The sequence below is a fragment of the Thermobia domestica genome, chromosome 8 (assembly GCF_964235325.1).
Source record: "Thermobia domestica chromosome 8, izTheDome1.hap1.1, whole genome shotgun sequence".
Taxonomy (NCBI): Eukaryota; Metazoa; Arthropoda; class Insecta; order Zygentoma; family Lepismatidae; genus Thermobia; species Thermobia domestica.
The window spans coordinates 224429548-224452731 of record NC_137461.1 but is presented as its reverse complement, the minus strand read 5'-3'; the positions used below and the strand labels follow the sequence as shown (position 1 = coordinate 224452731).

At 34.2% G+C, this 23184-nt stretch overlaps 1 protein-coding gene across 1 annotated transcript; it reads left to right on the top strand.

Annotated features, from left to right (window-relative positions):
- The first annotated feature begins 370 nt into the window (after positions 1-370).
- Positions 371-21852, top strand: LOC145693451 (mitochondrial inner membrane protein Mpv17-like). The gene is made up of 4 exons (XM_081769455.1): positions 371-674; positions 9008-9123; positions 12962-13183; positions 19531-21852. Exons 1-4 carry the CDS (start codon positions 578-580, stop codon positions 19687-19689), a joined length of 594 nt encoding a protein of 197 aa, XP_081625581.1. The 5' UTR covers positions 371-577; the 3' UTR covers positions 19690-21852.
- Positions 21853-23184: the final 1332 nt, after the last annotated feature.

Genomic DNA, 23184 nt, shown 5'->3' with positions numbered 1-23184 from the left:
TTGGGTAAACAGATATTAGTAACATTCTTTACAAAATTTTAATTCTATATTTCAGAATATTTAAAAAGGTTGAAATTAGGTATCTCATGGTACCCCGACTTCCAGTGGGGTACCCACCAACTTTTGCATAGTAATACAGTTTGTTGTCGTAAAGCCTCAATAAATACTTTTTTGACATTCATCGTTCTTCTATCCTAATCCCAAAGTCCATACCCGATTCTTCTTATATTTTTTCCCCTAGTTTTCTCCTCCTAATTTGGCCTTGTAAATTTCTTTGCACCAAAATAAACTGTGTAACATAAGGAGTCCGTTATTCAGGGTCATAGCAAACTTAGATTGTAGTTGGCAACAATATCAACAATAAATGACAAGCGGAAGCAGGATTACATGACAACGCAAATCCACAATGCGCAATATAAACAGTTCAAAAGGTCGAGGTTCAGACAATTTAATAGAATTAGTATTTGAAGAAGAAGTTTGCACAGAACTAATGATAAGAGCTTCACACCAGCATGTTGATTAATATAACATTTATTCACCATAAAATGAGAGTGCCTGACACAGAGTTGTAGTGAAAATGAGAGGTACATTTATAAAACCATTAAAAAGTGCTATACTTTTATATCAAAGGTTACTCGAAAAATACCCATGGAGAACAACATCTATACAAACAGGTATGTAGGTTCACTGTCGAGGGTTATCAGAGTAGTGCACTTCTTAGCATACAAACCCACATGTGCTCCTACCCGGAATTTGAACGCTGGTCTGTGTATGAAATGCGATATGGTTTCAGATTCTGTATTTGCACTTGCTATTTGATTATTTTGCACTTAAAAATACGTTACTTGAAATGAAGCGAGATTGTATGTAAAACCAAAGTCAGATTAATAATATCCTCGCATAAAAGTGGAAATTTCTCGTTAAAAATATTATGTCACACAAAACTAATATGCATGGAATGTATTTATGCACCTGCATGCTTATTTAACTAGTTTTAGAGAGAATAGTGTGGCATGTGTCGGCCTGAGGGACCAGCAATTTTTCCAAAAAAAGAAAAAAGTTACTTTTAAAATATTGCCTATTTTAGGATAGGTAGAGTTAGTTTAGTGTTAACTGCTGTATCACTAGATCAATTTTAGGAAATTTACCGGGTCAATTGGAGAATTTATTTAAGTGTGAGGAAGAATGAGTGAAAGTGAGGTAAGGGAAATAGTAGAAGTTAACAAAGTTGTTGTTTTTTGGGGGGGGGGGGGGGGTATGTTTAGTACAAGGGGTCCAGAAGCACGTAAAAAACACAAAATTTACAGGAGAAATGAGTGATGCAAGTACTTAGATGTAACATAACGTAACCAAATCTAATCTAACCTAACATAAACTAACGTAAGCTAACCTGATCTAACCTAAACCAACGTAATATTAGTAGAAATAGCGAAATTCTATCATTTTTTAAAAAAAAAATTATGCGGGACTCCTACACTAATATAACATAAACTAAACTAACCTAACGTAACCTAAACTAGCCTAACCTAACTTAAACTAACCAACCCTATCATAAACTAACCGAATGTGAACAGAAATTACCAAAATTGTAACAATTTTACGGAAAAGAGCTGGACCCCTTCTGCTAAACATAGGCCGTTTTTTTATGTTGTAAGCGGCACTGTATATGGAGGCGGATGGATTATTTCGCGGAGAGGTACACTTGTTTTACTCTACGGCTCCATAGATTGTAAAATGTACAAAAAAATCTGGGCAAGTCTTTAATTTGCCCATTTCATGTCGAGAACAGAACCCAACCAACACCTGTGGGGCTTCTGACATGTTCCTCCTCCTACTACCACTACTACGGATCCGTATAGTAAAACTGCACGCCTAACGTAACGTAATCTAACGTAACTTAATGTAATCCAACCAAATATAACTGTATACGATACATTTTGGTACTTTTTTTCCATTTTGAAATTTGTCCGGCGATACAGCAGTAATGCCTTAGTTTAGTTTAGGTTAGGTCAGGTCAGGTTAGCTTTATTTCAATGTAAATTATGTCTGTACTTATCTTGGCCCCCCTCTGTTCGACATAACCCGAATAACTTTAATAATGTAAGCATCAGTGCCATATAATCCTTCGTAAGGGAGGCAAGGCACACAACGATTATGTACACATCGACCCCTTACATACACTTTTTTTAAAGGTGTTTTGAGGCTCAGTTAAATGTCTGCACCTGCGCCTTTAAGAGCTTTCCCTCTACAGGTATGTTATTTGTCTATCTTCGCTTGTTAGCTTTTCCTCAGGTCCCTAAATTAAGATTAAAAGTATTAGGAAAGGAATTTTGTAAATAAAAATAAATTAGGAAAAATGTAGCGTTAGGGATTGCTTTCTTCTATTTGTTCCATTTATACAGTGAGGGCCGCTGTGGCTCAGTCGTAGAGCGCTCATCTCTAGTATGTGGGGCCCCTAACTCCTGCCAAATGGGGTTTGTGGTGCACAAACAGTGTGCGTGGCTTTTCACGGCGTTCACCCTTTACCTCCCATTTTCTTAGTTTCTCCATTATCATCGTCTCTCTTAGCGCCTATTAGAGCATGCTGTACGTATTGAAGCTAAGCCGTACATTTCGCCTATTTTGGTCAATGTATCCTTCAGAAAATTGCGGGAAATTCCTCTCTTCCTTTGAGAAGTCCTTTGCGCCCTCAGTATACACAACCAATTACTGCATCTTTGGATTCTCTGTGTACTGTTTGTTTGCCGTCTGTCGCCGCAGTTCTATGACTCGTCGTTTTGCCACAGTTCTAAATGGACGTTCATTTCTTTACACTTGCCGATGCCTGTAACTCCGGATAGATGCGCTATTCGACTTTGTATTACATAGACACTTTTCCGTGTTTTTATCTCTAGAATCACCTCCCAAGTGTTGTAAACACTGAGCTGTTACACCCTGTATATATAATCTACAGGCTGACCATTTATCTTGAAACACCCGTGTAACTTTCAAACTAATAGATAAAATTTGATGGAATTACGTAACATGGAAATATGGACAAGAAAACATTGTTTGACTATCAATTCAATACCGACCAATTTAACCATAACCTGCACACGAAGGAAACTAAGACAAAACAACGTAACCGATGTAATAATTTACGAAGTCACTAAATTCTTTGAATGCTGTCTCGACTATCGTTATTTCTAACTTGAAAAACATATCTGCAAGCTCAGAGACGATTTTCAGATGGAAGCCTATTATCCTCTCTACATAGTACCAATATACTTGTGGATAATTTCGAAAGGAAGATTTTTAGCAAAGGGAAATACGAATTCCTTAGATACTTTGGGCATGTTGCTGATTGATCATTTACAAAGATAAGAACACCTTCTCGGACCTGGTCAAAGAATTCAACAGTATTTACGACAGTATAAAATTTAAAACGGAAGCTGAGTCAGAAAACGGTCCAATATTTTAGACATTCACATTTCCAGGAAAATTTATTATGAAACTACGCCTAATAGCCCAGGGGATCAGCATAACATCTAAGTGGCACGAATCACGTCAGGAGAAACATCGGCGTCCTCCCCTGCACAATTATTTTGGAGCAAAAGACTTCCTTCGTTTCACAATAAACGTACATGCTCATGTTGCAGGTTTCTTTGCTGTTGACTGTACCAGAACTTAACACAGAAGTAACAGAACTTAAGAAATACATCGAAATATGTTTGATTGAGGGAAGAAAAATGGTTTTGACATACACATGTTAAAAAATGAAAAAGTTCCGCGTGGGAATATTTCAAAAGATTAAACAAGAAAGTTGAGAAAAAATGGTTTCCCTTACCTGTTTGGTCAGGCCTTTCTGAAAGGTTAAAAAAAAAAATAGGCAATACATTTGAAATCAGTTTCTAAGTAAAATCGGATACCACAGTCGAAAGTTCCTTTATACATACAAAAATTATTTCCAGGATGAAATGTCTTCTTCAGATATGTACAATATATCTGCATTAAAGGAGAACATCCGGCTTCTCGAAACATCTGCTGGATACAGAATGTAACATAGAATGCACCACAGTTTTATACCCATAATCTAATACTATAGAAATAAATGTTCTTGTGTAAATTTTCATCAGGATCAAAGGACCTAAACTTAACTTAGATAAGAGTAAGCTAGATCACAGTGAAACAATATAATCAACATCTCAATTAAAACATAAAATTTATTGACAGTATCTAGGTATTTATTTATATTCTATTACATTATAATTTTGTACAGATCGTTTCAAGTTTACACAAGTTTTCCCGTTAAGAATATTAGCAATCTTAGTAGGGAACCAAAATAGGATCTCAGAGTTGAATTGTCAATTGAAAATTGTTTCGCAAACTCACACTTAATGCCAAAAAAAAATGTAGAACTAGCTTTCATAAGAAATCTCATTAACAAACTACACAAGTCAAAATAAGTGTTCAGCACCTTAGTTATAAAATTCATAAAATTTGCGAAGTGTTAAATCTGCCAGTTGTGTTTACAACAGCTAAAAACAAATTGAATGACAACCGTATAGAGCATAAATTAAATATATATTGTGGAATTCCGCATAAATTATTAATGGGGATAGTGTTTTCGTAAAAAATAGTGAATCGATGGGAGTACGCGACATTTATTAATTGAATTAAAAAATCAAAGTTAAGGGAGTACGGGACAATTATTAATTGCAGTCAAAAACCAAAGTTAAGTCGAGGTGTTGAGTCTATTTTGAGTTTAACGTCGCTTTCAGCAGCGAGACTATATGAGACGTGGACCTACTGATTAATGTGGAATCCATGAGCTCCCGCCTGGAATCGAAGTAGGGTCTCGGACGCCAAAGACATGTACACTAACTGCTTAGCCATGAAGACGCTGTCAAAATTAAGCCACTGAATACTTTGCGCTAATTGTTCTTTTCATTAAAAAAAAAAAAAAAAAAAAAACTTACAACAGATGTAAAATTAAAGATCCGTGCTACAGTAATATAAATGGTGCTGATAATGTTCCTAGAGGTACAAGGTGAACTATTTTTCTTATAAATATTCCTTTCATTATTATCAATCCCCACATACAATGATATAGAATTTATCTAAACATTTATCAAGAAATAATTTTAACTTTCATAATAACACGTACATATTTTAGAAATGTCTTTATTAGTGAAATAAATACACATCTTTTAGTAAATTGAGTTAAACATTTGTCGTCTATTTGGTAGGCGGGGGTTGTAAGATGATGATGTAATGGCAAAGGATGTCAGGGTTGGAAGGGTACTTATAATACTCACATAGTATTAATTTGATTATGATAACGACAGAAATTCAAGTGACTTTAGAAGAAAGAAGAAGAAAAAAAGGCCTGCCTTGTGTAACCCTCTAATAAAGCGATGATCTAATTTTGAACTTCCATTTTAACTACAACGCATGAATTCACGTTTTACTGGGCACTAAATATGCAATGTGTCACGAATGAATATTCATTATAATTTGTTTTAAATATAGATATACACTACAAAATGTCATATACAGAGTTTATGAAAAGGCCGAAATCATAGACCAACTCCGTTATGATTAAAGATACGAAAAAATGGAAAGAGAGGAAAGTTTGTGGAAATAAGTGATTTCTAATCTAAAATAGTTTAATTTTTCCCTTCGCACCAGCCATTTGGGCTCCAGACAGGTGAGATCCGTATATTAAATGAAAAAGCAACGTTGTCATTTCTACAGGCTGTTCCTTTGAGTCCTAATGATACCAATAATACGGCATTATTTAGAAATGGACTAAGGTGTTCTAGGTTCCCTTACACAACAATGTGCACGCTCTCTGTGTCATTTTTGCATGCCCTTACTTTCAATTCCTGCTGAACTGGAAACGTTGCTTTTTTTATTTAACATAGGGCATTTTACCAATGTGGAGCCGGCTGGTGCGATTGGAAATACTCCAGCATTTTAGGTTTAAAACCACTTATTTCCAGCACCTTTTCCCTTTTAACCCATTAGTGCACAAAGTTTATCAGCTATGTTATTTCAGATTATTTGGTTGTTTTTCATGCAGGGGACTGCTATGAACAGCTTTTGATCAATATATATTTTTGTTACGTCATAATAGGGTAGTTACGTAACGTCCAATAAATCGGACGCTGTGCACGATATTCACTTAAATTGTTAGGACTCGTTTTATAATGATTCTGTATTTTCTTAAAATGTTCTTACAACGAAAGACGGTAATATACATAATTTTGAATAACGAAGAACGCATATATATATATATATACAGGGGCCACGAAGGAGCTCTATGATCAAGGAAGGGGCTCAACCATATTTTGCCGTTTTATCCAGTGTAAAGCACGATTGAAGCTCATTTTATTCAGTGTATACCTGAGCGTCAAGGGGGGGCAATAGCCCCTATAGCCCTCCTTGGATCCGCCACTGCATATATATATATATATATATATATATATATATATATATATATATATATAATTAGAAACGAAAAAATACAACAAAATTTTTATACAATTTACAGTTTGTATATTACGGGATTGTTCTCAATTCGTATACATTGTTTATTCTTATATTACATTATCATTTTACTGATGATACGCATGGAAATGTTTAGGATGAACTACTCTAAGGCACTTATGAACTTAGACTTTCCTCAGCATTTATTATAAGCACATTTTCGTTCAGGTTTGCTTACTATTGGCCAATGATCATAGCGATCATTGCGCTCATCTTGAAGGGCCTTGTTTATTGACTTTCCTTGTCGAAACACTGTTCCGTATTTCGTCAATAATGAAAGGGCCTTCTAAAACTGAGAAGTGAAACAATGTATTTCTTGGATTGAAGCTTATTTGCCAATAACCAAGAATTCACAACTGAAACAAGTAGGAACTATGCAAATATTGACCAGTGTCATTTTCGCTTCCTTGGTCTTGTTCAGTACGATACCACACTGATCTAGTAAATCTACCCCTTCAATTCCTTTATTGTAGCTGGCTATATTGGTAGGCTGCTCCACGCTTATCCTTGACATCTTTTAGTGAGACCACCGACTTGTTGAACCAAACGAATTTTTTTCGTAGCTCGTTGCCACCATAACTCCATTGCTGTCGTTCAACTAACAAGGTTGGCCTTTTCGTTGCTAGGATAGTCATGTGTAAATCCTGGTTCTTTCTTCATTTCTTTGATGTCCCTTAATGGGCGGTTGCGGATTCGTCCTTTCTGAATTGTACCTTGTGCACGAATACCCATATTACTCAAATGATTCATGATATCTATGGAAATAAAGTAATTGCCAAAGAATATTTTATACCTAGCATTACGTGGAATGCTTGCTGAAGTTAGCAAAGATAATACGACACTCCCATCCAGTCCATACTGATAGTCTCTTTCTTTTTCTTTTTCTGTATTCAGTTGGAAACACATCATATAACCTGAACTGGTACAAATGATCCAGCTTTGGTACCCTAAGTGAATGGGCTTTCCTCTTAGAAATTGTTTTGCATAAGTATCATACTTTCGTCAATTGAAATTATTTCCTCAAGACCACAACGTTTTTGGAACTAAGACGAAAGGTTGCCTACATATGGTTTCAGCTTGTATAAAGGATCCGCATTAGCGACTCGTTGGGCATCGTTGTTCAAATGAAGTTACACTGTATATTACATTACATAAACATTTAATAATTAGAAGTAATTGCGTTATTCCTACGTAATAGTAGATACTCATTAAAAAAAAAAAAAAAAATACAACGCATTTAATGTAAAGTGTTTCTGAAATTAACCATAGACTCAATACAAGCAAAATTCAAAACAAACAATGTGTATTACCTAGTCAAAAATTGAGCTTGTAGTGAATGCGAAATGTCCCTCATGCACAACGTCCGATAAATCGGACGCCTAAAATTTACATCTCACCTATCTCGTGCTAATGGAAATCATAACTAAATATATAGTTAGTAATAAATGTTGATATCTATACTTTAATTTTTATACAAAATTTAAAGCTTTACGAATACTATTATATTTATTTATATGTAAAAGGTAAAGCCATACGTGAAACAGCATACTGCCTCGCCACCATGTTTTATTCTTCGACAAATGAAGTACAGACAATCAATGTAATTGAGTCAACCACAAAAAACGTAGGAAGAATAGATAGTAGAATCACGAACTACAAAGAATTAAAGGGCTGAAAACATACAGTTTCTTCGAAAAATGAATAAAAGCACGCGTCCGATTTATCGGACGCTGTGCACTAATGGGTTAACATATTGTTGTACCTTTACTTGTAATGGAGTTGACCTATGGCCTTGATTTTTGATATACCTTGTATATTACACACGATAGTATATATAATATTTATACACGCTAAATTCATAAGTTATTGTACAACTTCAGTACTCTATATATTCGAATACACAGATGGCAATCTTGTTTGAAATTTGCAACAAATGTAGAATCTCGGCAGGATTAGTTTGCCTCACACCCTCGCACTATTCTTAAATGAAAGAAATATTAAAATTAGTTTACGAGTTTCTATTTCTAGAAATTCAGTTTTAAAATTCGTTAAATTCAGATCTTTAGTACGTGAATGTTAATCCACAATTCCCTTAGAGACGAAAATTAAATAAAGTTATTGTTGGTAGCAGAGGTTGCTCAGCAACATCAAGTGCAAGCAAACTGGCGCGAAGACATCGATTTTACATGACACTACATTGGAAAAAAAATTCCCTCCTTAACAAGGCCAGTGACTTACTTTCCCTTTTTTGCTATGCTAAAGAAGGGAAAACTAGAGAGTTCGTTTTGTTAATTACCAGCGTAAGAAAATGTATAGTGTAAGTAAAAAGTAATAATGTTGAAAAAAATGTATTAGAAATTGTACAGTAGGATAAAACTAAAATTTCTCATTATAGTCTGGTAATCTGCAGTAATTCTAGTTTTTTTTTTCTTTCTTTCTTTCTTCTTATTGGTATACTTATGGGTTATAATTTTAGGAATTCTAATGGGAGCAGGTGATGTTATATCGCAAACGCTGGTAGAGAAAAAGCAACTAAAAGATTTGGAAGTTATACGGACTGCAAGATTTGCTGGAATTGGATTTTGTGTAGCAGTAAGTTCTTGTCTTTGTGCTTTTAAAGTTAATTTTTAGGTTGAATGTTATAGTTTTATTGCTTAGGGATAGTGCTTTGTATAATTTATTATACTTATAACAGACACTAAAATCGTCTTAAAAAGCATTTAAGTTAGAAGTAAAGGCAGATAAAATTCACTTCGTGAATCTCCTTTACTAAAAAATTGCATCAGAAAAAGACTAGAGTATACGTTAGGTTGAAAAATTTTTAAGCTACATATCATTAACATTTAAGCTACATGAACTTGAGTAACTCGAAAAGTGTTAGTTACATATGGTGCTTCCTAGCCGTAACCTACCGTAAATCACGTAAGAACTTTAGGAAAATTAGTGAGTTTTATTAGCTTTAATTTAATTTGTATTGCATCATATTATTTTTTTTAGTACTTAGCTAGAATTCCAGAAATAGAGTGAAGTGGGGCAATTATGGTAGGTAAACGTAAACCTTAACTTTAAATGCTTATATCCCAAAATCTTATGTTTTAATTTTGACAAATACCCTAATTATTGTGTGTTACCTCTTTATTATTTGCAGGAATTAATAATAATAATAATAATAATAATAATAATAATAATAATAATAATAATAATAATAATAATAATAATAATAATAATCACCATCATCATCACTATTATTATTATTATTATTATTATTATTATTATTATTATTATTATTATTATTATTATTATTATTATTATTATTATTATTATTATTATTATTATTCACAAACAAAAAGAACAATTTAACTGTAAAAGCTCACAAATAGGCTTTAAAACTCGTAAGCCTTGAGACATGTAAAATATTTACAGTTTCTGCATATTTTGGAAAATGTAAAGAGCTTATATTGTCAGCTATATTATGACACTTGCTAAAAGCACAACGTAACTATCGACTTCTCAGTCAGAATCTGAATCCGGATCTATTGGGAAAAGGTCATCTTTATATCTAAAACCCACTTGTACATTTTCCCAGCCATTTCACTGTTTTCTGCTATAAATGGTTCACGTCAGTTTAAGATAAGAGGGCGGAAAAAATCCACTTCAGTACATCAACATCGAAAAAGTTCTTCAAGTGTATTGTAGGTATCTATGTTACAGATGTTTACAAAGGTATTCAAATTTAGCAGACCTTAAGCAGAGTTACAATAAGTATTGTTCTGATGCATTTTCTTCTTTAAATGTTATAATCTTGCCAAAAGAGAACGCTGCCATAATTACTCCATAGCATAACAAAATGGGGCAGTTATAACACCTCTAGTAAATCTTATCATTTATTGTAATAACTAATGTGCTTATTTTTTTTGCAGTGCTTTGGAACATTTAAAACCACCAACAAACAGTATTAAATTTTAAAGAAATGACTAGCTTAAAAATTAACTCCAGGCAAAATGTTACGAAGTCCCCGTGCGATGGCTGAAAGCACTTTTTTATTCCTTATAACAGCTACTAAAACCATTTTTTTAAAAAAACAATTATGGTTGCCTTGCATGTGTTGTGCTAAATAACTTACATTATACTAAATTGAGCTATAAAACTGAAGTACATGGAAATTTTATGTTCCTGCCGTAATTGTCTTGTGCCCAAATTGCCCCACGTCACCCTCTTATTTTTAATTGTGAAGGTAGATATGATGCGGTTTGCACATTAAACTCCAAACAACCGAGTAAAATGGCAGTAAGCTTTGTCTTGTTTGCTTTTCCCATATAACTTTTTAAATTTGTACTGAATGTATTTTAAACTACTATCATGATATAAATGTTTTGAACTTGTAAAACGATTTTATAATAATGTTTTATCTAACTATAAGAAATATAGAAATGAAGCAGTTTAATGTTTAACTAGACAAAGACATCTATATAGGGTAAAGGAAACGTGGTTAGTGGCTACAGTGTGATAGGCAAACAAAATTTTATAGTTTTATTTGCCTAGTTTGAAAAAGTCAAAAGCCACAATAAGATAACTTTGTGTTTTAAACAACATATAGATTAACATAATTAATGTAAAATAAAAATTGAAACATTGTATATAAATTAAAGTCAGCACTTTCATTCCTTTTTCTTACTTGAATGGAGAATGGCCCAAGGATTTTCTTAATGTTACAATGATTACATTGCCCAAGAAAAAGCAAGCAAAGAAGTGCAGCGATCACAGAACCATTAGCCTAATTTCCCACACTGGAAAGATTATTGCACGCATACTAAACAAGCGGTTGGAAGGTAAGATAGATGAGAGGTTAGAAGAAGACCAATTTGGTTTCCGGAAAGAAAAAGGCACCAGAGATACAATGGGTTGATGAGAATTATATCAGAAAGAATTCTTGATGTAAAGGAAGAGTTATGTTTGTGCTTCATCCACTGGCGAAAAGCTTTCGGCCGACTCAATTGGACGAAACTTCTGAAAATAAAGAAATCGGAGTCAACTGGAGAGATTGACGACTCATTCAAAATTTGTACATAGGACAACGAATGAAGTTACGCTTTCATGAAGGAGAAACCAATAGTGTGGAGATTGGAAGAGGAGTCAGACAAGGATGTAGTATGTCGCCCCAAATTATTCAACATTTACAGTGAATGTTGAATGAAGGAAGCACTAATGGGAATTGGAGATTTCAAGTTTGGAGGGCAGATCATTAACAAGATAAGGTATGCAGATGATATGGTTATAATAGCTAAAACCAAAGGAGGACTACAAGAGATGATTGACAAAATAGTTGACACTGGAAAACTATGTGGAATGGAAATTAAGATCGAAAAGTCGCAAGTCATGAGAGTATCCCGTAGAAACACGCCCTTACGGATCAGAGTAGAACAAAGAGAACTTGAAGAGGTTGATAATTTCAAGTATCTGGGAAGTATTTTGACGAGACACACTTACTGCACCAAAGAAATCAGGTCAAGAACTGCCATAGCTAAAGAAGCATTCAACAAGAAATGATCATTGTTAACTAGCAGGCTCAATATTGGACTTAAGAAGAAGTTGGTCAAGTGCTATATATGGAGCATTGGACTGCATGGTTCAGAGACTTGGACATTACGGAAGTTAGAGAAAGAAATATTTGGAGAGCTTCGAAATGTGGAGTTGGAGGGAAATGGACAGAGAGAGCAAGAAACGATGATATTTTAAAACGGATAGGAGAGAAGAGGACACTTGTAGCCACCATCTTTTGTACGAGAGTCAATTGGATGGACATTTCTTGGAAAGAAATTGTCTTCTTCACACCGCCATAGAAGGAAAGATGGAAGGGAAACGAGGAAAGGAAGAACACAGCTGATCGATGATTTGAAAAATAGAACAAAATATTTTGAGTTAAAAGAGAAAGCTGAAGATCAAGAAACGTGGAAGAATCATTTCCAGGTCCAAATAAAATAAAATAAAAAAAAAAAAAAAAATAAAATAAAATAAAAAAACCTCATTAGTTCCAGGACCTGCCAAAAAACAGAATACTTAATAATAATAATAATATAAATTAAACTTACTTTTTAATGCATAGTTTTAAACTACAGCTAAAAAAAAAGAAAAAAAAATCACCTGCCATACCGCCCATAGGCGGCCACCTAGTTCGCCTATATGATCTAGTCGGCCTTGCCCGTATGTTCTTTAAGTCGTTTATAAATAATTGAATGTGAGAATCATCATTAATTATTATAGAAAAATATGACTCTAGTAAATCGTAAATAATTGATTTAATATGATATCCAGAGGATTGCTAAATTCAGTTTTTATTTTATTATTTACCATTTTGTTTCTTCAGATTTCACCTACGGTTTGTTTTTGTAGAGAAAATCAATTTGGAAATGTATTTGTATTTTTATTACAGGGACCAGGATTACGACTATGGTACAGTATTCTAGATCGACATATTGGTAGTAAGGGAAAAATTGTTGCTTTAAAGAAATTAGTTCTGGACCAAGGCTTTTTTGCACCGACGTTTCTAGCAGTTTTTCTGACAACTTTGGGTGCGCTTCAGAACAATACCTGGCCAGAAATAAAACTGAAATTTAAAAATGAATACGTGGACATTCTTATTGTAAGCTATTCGGTAAGTTGCTCCTTCTACAGACTTATCACGTACAGTGATTTCATATTGAAAGTCTAATTTTATTTTTTGGTGAGTTAATATCCTTGTAAAGTTCTGAATAAGATTTATGTAATTTACTGTAAACTATTCGTGCACTAAATTAATTTATTTTTATTCTTTTATCGTGCACCGATATCATTTGTAACGCATGCAAATTAAAACAAAAGGTGGTATCTGTATTCATATAAGTAATTTTCAAGGGAATTTAGTTATTTTCAATGAGTGATAGTTATTGAAAAAATGTGCTTATGAAAATGACTACATGGAATCAAACATGCTCTTCCTTACTAAAAGCAGGAAGGCTGACATTTTAATTATGAGGTTTTATAAACTGTAGCAGTTCAACAGTCTACCGGTACGGATATTAGTGTTTGTAACTAAATGTGCTAAATGTAACTAAAGGGGGATTGGGAGGGCACCAAAATAAAAAGCAGCACATTACGCTCCGCTTTGTGTATTAATACTGTACTTGCATTAATATTCACTGCATAAGCTACTATACCTTTCATTTCACTGTTACGAGTTTTGAACCTACAGTTGCAATCCTGTTACACCTTCTTGTGTCGAAGTCCTGGAAAATTGGTGATTTGTCCTGGAAACGTCCTAGATTTTTTTTTTTTTTTTTTTTAAAAAAAAGAGTGGGAATCCTGATTATGATTTGCGTAGATCTACTCGTCATAGATTGTATATAATATTCTGTGCCTAATAACTCGTCAGTACTATTATGTGCAAATTTGTGTCGTGCATTTATATTGAGATTCGTTGTCAAATGTCTAATCTCAACGAAGTAAATAACAGAGCTACTTCTTCGCGTCTTGTTTACTGTTCTAAGTATTTAACTATTTGCCAAGTTCTGAATTATAATATCACTGGGGCGGACTGAGGTCCCACTGCATACTCCGAGACACGCCTGATCTTCTGCGGTTACTTTGTTACCTTTTCTTTACATTAAATATTAGTCGAGGACGACTTCGGTTGTGAGGAGATGCATTACAATTGATCTAACTTGTCGATTCTTGTCGAAGTGAACTCTTAATGAAACGAAACAACGTCCACCAACCAATCACGATGTTGATGATAGTGGGAAGTTTCACTTACAGAGTATCCAGTGATCGGTAGTTTCAGGGAAATTGGCAGGTACAGCTCTGACAGTCGATTTTTGATTTCGTTGGAGATAAAACGCTAAGCAGTCGCGCAGTGTATGATAAAAATATACTTCGAATGGATGAATTTAAACTCATATTTTGTTATCAGGGACTACATATTTGTAAACGTACTATACCTGTTTTCATATTTGTTGTTCCATAGCTATATCATGTCAATTAATGGAAACCCAGATATGAGGAGTATCCTGATACGTGGAAATTTAAGCGTCGACTCGACCTGTGTGCGAAGACTTTTCACTTGTAAACTAATTAAAATGATGAAAATGTGTTACGTAAGTTACTAATATTGGTAGCAAGTTTTACAGAAAATGAGAAATCTTTCACTCCCACTGGTAAACGGTCATTATGAGAGTACATGAAATGGTGCAATGAAGAAGGTAAAAGGAAATGGGGAACACCCCGAAAAAAATCCACGCACATGGTTTTGTCCACCACAAAGCCCACTTGGCGCGAACTGGGATCGAACCAGAGATCCTATGCTCCAAGAGTGAACACTCTACCGCGTCTCCAAGTTTTATAGATAACTTTTATGGGCAAATTTTCATGTACTGCAGCTTCGTCGTTCTCGTTTAATGGAGTAAGAGTGAGTAAATTTTGTGACCAAGTAAGTTGATATGAAGAAGAAAATTATCATTCCTAACCAAATAAAGATGAGTTTTGAGAGTTCAGTTTGTATTTTTTGCATGTTCCCTCGTCCGTAACACGCCAGGAAACGAATAACAGTTCACTATAAATTTGAGTTCCATACAGTGGTGGCTCTTGAGGGAAGTCACATGGGTAAAAAAAAAAATAATTTTGCCGTTGTATGTTAAAGGGAGAAAACTTATCTAATATACAAAGTCTTGCATACAGTTTTCTGAAGCTATATGAAGCTTTTTTGTATTTTCTGAAACTGTATAAAGCTTTGTTCCAGCTTTTTGAAACTATATGAAGCTCTCTTTCAGCTTCCTGAAGCTGTATGAAGCTCTCTTTCAGCTTCCTGAAGCTGTATAATGCTTTCTTCCAGCTTTCTGAAGCTGTGTGAAACTTTCTTCCAGCTTTTTGAGGCTGTGTAAAGCTTTCTTCCAGCTTTCTGAAGCTGTACGAAACTTTCTTCCTGCTTTCTGAGGCTATAAAGCTTTCTTCCGGCTTTCTGAAGCTATATAAAGTTTCTTCCAGCTTCCTAAAGCTATATGAAGCTTTGTTCCAGCTTCTTAAAGCTATATAAAGCTTCCTTCGAGCTTTCTGAAGCCATATGAAACTTTCTTCCAGCTTTCTGAAGCTGTGTGAAACTTTCTTCCAGCTTTCTGAAGCTGTATAAAGCTTTCTTCTCGTAGCTTGTAGCGATGAAGTTTAAATTTTTACCATCAAGAGCTTCCACTGGTTTCATGATACAGCGAAAATAGTGTCCGTTTACCAATTTGATCGAAACAATTTCTCATCATTAATACTAGTTAATTCACAGTAGAGTAAAAGGTATGCTCTTTCTGATATGCGGGGAGGAGAATAGAAGACACCATACTAAGATTTGAGAGAAAAATTGTTAGTTGCTTCGGAAAATTAAGTTTTTCAGTTTATATTGACTTCTTACCTCAGCAAACGGTTGTTTATTCCCACATTTTGTCTCGAAATCCGAGTCTGATGAACTGAAAGTCCGTACATAAAATTTATCTAGAGAAATTGTTGCTTGAAACCTCATTATTATTTTTCCTCTGTGTTTGGGGTCAAAATAAGGAGAGAAGAAATTAGAAACTTTCTGGGTTCGTTTAACTATTTCTGAATATAGAGGGATATATTTATTTCTTAGTAGCCTCGTTTTTTTTTTTTTTTTTTTTTTTTTTTTAATAATAAGTAAATCGTTAATAATAAGAAAATAATATGTGTCTGTCTGTCTGTCATCAGCTTTTCACATAAAAGGAAGCCATCCAATTTCATACACAGATAGATCTTAACCACATCTAATCCCACATGAAGTCACTTTTTTGGCTTGGGAGCTCCTTCGTGGCTAAGCAGTTAGCGTACGCGCTTTTGGCGTGGGTGACCCGGGTTCGATTCCTGGCGGGAGCTTATGTGGTTCGGATTCCACGTTAATCAGTAGGTCCACGTCTCATATAGCCTCGCTGCTGAACGGGACGTAAAACTCAAATTCAACTCAACTTTTTTGGCTTGGGTGCAGAGGTCTGCACGGGCCGGAATTTTTAGCCCGGGCTTGGCCCGGCCTGTGAATTTACAATGTGAGGCCCAACCCGAGTCCGAAATATGTTTTATCATTTAGACCTGAGCTCGTGTGATAATCAAATGAGCCCGAAATAAGCCCGGAGTACAGAAACTTAATAATTAAAGTAAAATTGTATTTTTATTTACAGTAATTAGATGTGTAATTTTGCAGTTGTGCTTTAATAATTCTCCAGAAAGAACGGTGTAATATATATCGTTGTATAGTACATTTACAAAGTTAGGCCCGAGAAATATGGTTGTATATTTAAAAACTTACGACCCGAGCCCGAAGTGATATATGATTTGTAGGCCAGAGACCGGCTCGCGGGCCGGGTCGGGCTCGGCCCGAACCCGTGCAGACCTCTACTTCGGGGTTCTTATGTCTAAAAACGCGTTGTCTATTGCCTATATGTAACCTACATAATTTCTGTGTTATGCTGGTTGACATAACACCAGAAGATAAATACCCAGATAGTGCAGTTGCTATGGAGAAATCCTTTAAGGACATCCTTCTTCCTCAGTTTTTATCCAGGTTCTGAATTAAGACTCAATAACGACGGGTGCTTACAAGTAGTAAATAAATAAATAATTTTACAGGGATGTGGGAAAGTCTCTTTTGATTAGCTCAAATCTATACGAAAAGAATTAGGCAAAGAAACTCGTCCATGACCAACAATACTAGCTCAGAACATTCTATATTTTTTGCCTAACAGGAAAAGATATCATTATTATTATTATTATTATTATTATTATTATTATTATTATTATTATTATTACTACTACTACTACTACTACTACTACTACTACTACTACCACCACCACCACCACCACCACCACCACCAGTAGTAGTAGTAGTAGTAGTAGTAGTAGTAGTAGTAGTAGTAGTAGTAGTAGTAGTAGTAGTAGTAGTAGTTTCGTATAATGCTTGTTAATCCCAAATATTAAAAGTATTTGTTTCAGAGTAATAAGAATGCCAATGTCCCTTGTTTCAAAGTACCGAACATTGTAGTCATCTGTTGTTGTATGTTATTGCTTATCTACAACAACTCTAGAAATATGGTTCGTCTTTGTTGAAACGAATAAGAAATGTATCGATTAGACACTTCAGGGGCGGATCCAGGGGGGGGGGGGCGATCGGGGCGATTGCCCCCCTCCAGAAGAGGAAACTTTCTTATTTTGTATATATAAATAAAACCCATCCCAAAGTTTGGAGCCCTTAAAAGTAGCAGTATGACAACCCACTGCCCCCCCCCCCCAGAAGTCGGTCCTGGATCCGCCCCTGCACTGCATAGTATCAAGTCGACTCATATTCCCCCTATTTAAACAATGAAATTGATCAGACCTAGTAAAATTGCAGTGACACCCGCGCGGTATACGCAGACAAATAATGTATAATTTCATGTTGTTTACCGTACAGAAGAAAGAAAAAAAATGTCCAAATACATTGTTTATAAGGCGAGGCAAGAAAAGACAATGAAAACGATGTAAATATTGTGTGTCAGCAGAACAAAGTCACGTAACCTTTGCAAAATTTACTTTTCTATAGGGAGGATTCAAACATGGATGTAACAGGGAGTTGAACTGAGAAATAAAATTATTGAGCATTTTTTTTTTTTTTTTCGTTGAGTAATACAGTTGATGCGTTTAGTGTTGACATAATGATTGTAAGAAAAATACAAATACAGCTTACAACTGTAAGCGATGGGCAGTAATAATCAAAAACTTATTATAAAGTGGAAGTTAATTGTGGGAGTCGCAGGCAAGAAGGCGTGATAAAAGAGGGTCGTGACATAAAATAAATTGAGGAATCCTCATCATACTATTGCATCATAGTAAGTGTTTGGCAGTCTTTTATCTTAGTGGTCGTTGTTTGAACGAAGTATAAGAGAATTTAATTCGATTATTATAATAATGGAATATCAGGATGCATACTTAAACATGCAGGTATAAAAAAAAATAAAGAACTCATACATATACTTTTTGTGTGACAGTTAGATACTAACAGACACGTTGTGGTCTGAAAATAGTTGTACAAAATAAAACTAAAATTAAATTTTGTATTCATACCAACACAGTATCAAATGATCCTGAGTAAAACGACTCTTTCGTCCTTCTATTTTTTAATGTTTTGATAAAAGGAAGAGGGAAGGTACGGAGGAGGATAGGGTGAGAACGTAGCACATCACTAATTTGTCAGATAGAAAGCGGAAAGTATTCTGAATGCCTAGCTGACCCCAGTGCCACATTGAAATTAGTATTCACACATCAAGTTATTTGTGTCTTGTTATATTTGAAACCATGTGCTCCGACTACGTGGGTGCTCCGGGGCTACGACACCCACAGAAGTAATCTTATGGGTGCGCTGCACTCACAAGAGTTTTAGTTTGGACCCGGGTTTGAACCCGTTTCTCTTGCGTTTAAGTCAGCCGTGTTACCGACTGACCTAAGGTAGCCTAAACTTATCCTTATGGTACTGGTATATTTTACTTTATCACAGCACTGCCCTTTATGACAGTGATCATAAAAGATTTTAACTAAAAATAAATCAATCAAATATCGAGACTTTGTTGAAAACATATAGATTAACACATACTGCCATTAATATGCATTCACATAAATTTTGGAAACTCGGCTCCGTTGTCTGAAATTTATCAGCTTTGTTGAAATAAAGCTGTCCATGTATAGTTAATGAAAGAAATACCCAAATTATATTGGTTTGTCACTTGAAAAAAAAAACTGAATGATGAAAGAAGAATTTTTGGGAAATGCTTTTTTTCTTTCTTAATATTAGTGGATATCCTATCCCGAAAGCTTTCTTTTATGTAAGGAATATAATTTAGCGATATTATCCTCAGCCATCATACATTATTGAAATTTTGTTTTGTGTTGTGATGGTGTATATTGTTTCCTTTACAATTGTAAATGAAAATAAATTCTCTATTACAGTTATGGCCAGCTGTACAACTTTGTAATTTCTATATAGTTCCAATGAATTACCAAGTTTTGGTAGTGCAAGTGGTAGCTTTGTTTTGGAATACATATTTAGCTTGGAAGACACACAAACCAGTGGAGGAAAAGGCACTTCTTAAAGAAAGTACAACGTGACTAGACATGAAGAGCCAAATCCCAGACTTCAAGAAAAATAATGAAATGCTACTAGTCATGAATATGTTTTGTGGTACAACATTTTAATATCTTTTTGTGTGGCAATTGTTATTCATAAGAAACTTTATGGATTTTATAGTATATAGCGCAGTTTTTTGAAGTTGTACCTCAATGTAGTGTGAAATAGAAAATATTTTTTCAAAGCTTTGCTATTTTTTTTAATATAAATATATTCAAGAGTTTAGGAGTAGAAAATAAATTTTCTTGTATTTACTTTTGGTCAAGGTTTTCTAATAATAAATCCCAATCATATTTCTTCATATTTGGGTAGCTATGTAGTAAAATGGAGTTTACAATTCGTAAATACAGTATATAGAGCTGTAAATGTAGATCAAAATATTTTTATATGGGCATATGTTTTATATTTCTTTTGAATAGTAACAGAATTAAAGATTTTTTCTATCTTATGTATTAGAAAGTGTGCCATAGCTGTGTTTTGTGTGCCATGACTTTTTGTTGAAATCAAATATTAGTATTAGCTATATGAGTGTTATAATTGTTTATAAGTTTTCTAGAGGGTGTATCAAAGATAATATGTTACTAGACTTAGTGTTAAATCATTCCTTTCCTATTTCAATGTTAGTAATTGTGCAGTAACGATTAAAACACAGCGTAAGATAGTCACATTCCATGTGGAATGAACAAAGGAAATAGAGAAAATTTCAAGAGAGAGGGAGTTTTCAGCTATATACGTAATATATTTTGAAAAGTATGATTGTATTCTTTCGCTTTCAAGAACAACAAACATTTTCTTTTAAAATGATGTGTATATATGTATATATATTACGCTAAGCTTTAACCTGTATTTTCGTAAGTGTAAACTACGCATGGTTCCAGTGATAATGTTGCGATATGGGTAAGATAAATACCTACTGGTAATATGTGATGTGGGTCGGATAAATACCCAGTGAGTAGGTAAATAAAAAAATGGATATTTTACCCTTTCTGTGGATAAATATCTAAAATTGGGTATTTATGGAAATTCTAATTGTTACGTACGATGTTACTTTCAATCGGAAACACTAAGATCTATCAGAAATAAGTATATTAATTGCAAGCAAGAGCAAGAAACCGTCGCTTATATCATGTTATTTTATACATACACTGAATTTTTAAAATGAACAATTCAATAACTTAGACATATTGTCATAAGAACAATATTTTCAGAAGAGATTGGCTCGTACTCGCTATTTATGTCAAAATCAACAATCAACTTAGATGTCAATGATATTGTAATCATTTTAGTAAGTCTTCTCGGGTTATCAGCCAGGTGAAGGTATTAGACATTCGACGTTTCGAATGCAAACATCGCATTCATCTTCAGGAACTGTAATGCAGAGACCGGAGACGTGAGCATGTATATATAGTGACAACTTAGGGGCAGAGCTATGAATGGGGGCTTGTGATTGGTTGAGGGAAATGCTGGCTTCTGATTGACTGATGGATGCTGGCTCCTGATTGACTGTTATTGTGGCTACGAGAAATGGCTTTGTTGAATGTCTGTCTGTGTTCCTGAAAAGGGCCGAGCGATAGGGGCTGAATTTCATTCATAGCTCTGCCCCTAAGTAGTCACTATATATACACACATGATTGCATCTCCGGTCTCTTCATTACAATCCTTGAAAATGAATGGGATGTCTGCATTCGAAACGTCGGATGTCAATACTTTTACCTACCTGAAGCCCAGAAGACTTACTAAATTACGTCGCCAGGAAAAATTCAATTCTTTCTTCATATTGTAATCAGCTTTTTGCTTATTGAGTGCGCCAGAACAAAATAAACAGGCATCCGTTTACGTATCTGAGACGTGAGTTTGTTTCGTATTATTTCACTGTCCTTTTAAAGTATAAACCAAAGAATGATATAAATCATTAAATGAGAAAGAAGAGAAGTCCTGCGTGGCATTTGTTTTTCAAAGAAAAAAAAAAAAAAGCAAGTACTTCATCAAAGAATACAAACATAATAATGTTAGAAGAGAGAAAGAAAAAATGACAGTACATATTAAGAAGTGTTTTAATGTTTATTTTGAAACTTATTATTCACTGTTGCTGATGCTGTAAATAAGCATTGTATTTTCAATAAAGGAGAAAAGAAAGTCATATACATCGTTGAAATTGTAAATACCTATTAAAGTAACCGGATATTTACCAAAGGTATTTACCTGTTAAAATAAACAGGGTATTTTACAACACTAGTGATATGTGCGAGAATGTTGTAGTCGTAAGGCAAGAAGAGGAAGCAAGCAAGCAAGAAAAAAGGAATAAAATGAAACATCCATTGTCCTGTTTATAATCAGTATGCTATTTCATTTGTGATAAATGGTTCAGTATGCTGCATAGATGGCAGCATGATAAATTTCATAAATATGTATCAAGTTTTTTTCAGAATATTTTTGTAAATTCAGTTTGTGGCTATTGTGATTACTGAAACATACTAAAGGATGCATTTTTTTTTTTTTAAATAAACTTTTACCTCCATTTTTGTTTTAGATTCTGTTTTCATAATATTCCCGTCATCTCTGTGACCATAACATTTATGTGCATGATGTGCGATGTAAGCTAAAACTATCGCTATAATTTCATTCAAAATAATGTTCCTTGTTCTGTAAGTGGAAAACTGCCCCCAAATATTCCCGAAACCACTCCTTCATTGTCAGTTAAAATTGAACACAGTAAATTTGAATCAACTACTTCCTTGAACTAAATTTCTATCCATGAGATGTTATCGTAATATGTTTCAATATCATTTACATACAAGTCTACATTTAACAAACAATGTATTTTTTATGGTGATTAACTCCTGGCGTGTTACGAGTTCTTCGGAGAACTTACATACATATGTATGTTCCGCTATCACATAGAAATGCATAATAACACAATCACTATCGTAGTTTTCACTTAAATTCTGTATTAATTGTGTGTTCTTTGAGACGAATTGTATTTTTTTTTTTTTATTAACTTGTCTTTTCAGAGCACATCTTACCTAAACTGAGGACTTCAAATGAACTGTGTGGATCAGTGTTGTTAGATTAAACTTTAATGTGTGAGCTTCCTCAGAAACTGATGTCATTAGATACAATCTTGTGCTGTGTATAAATCAAGGAATAAAGTTCTCTCTCTCTCCCTCTTTATTTCTTATTTATTTATTTATTTATTTATTCTTTTTGACAAATGTAATTTATTGTTTTAATTCCATTAATTACAAATTTCCTTATTTCAGAAACAGCACAAGCTGCAACGCATTGGGATTAAAACAATAAATTAAATTTATTAAGAAAAAGAAACTTTATTCCTGGACTTATGCATAGCACAAGATTGTATATAGTGACACTAGTGTATAAAGCAGCCTCACACATTGGATTTTGATCTGGCTACATTGATCCACAAAGACTTTTTTGAAATCCTCAGTTTTGGAAGATGTGCTCTGAGAAGACAA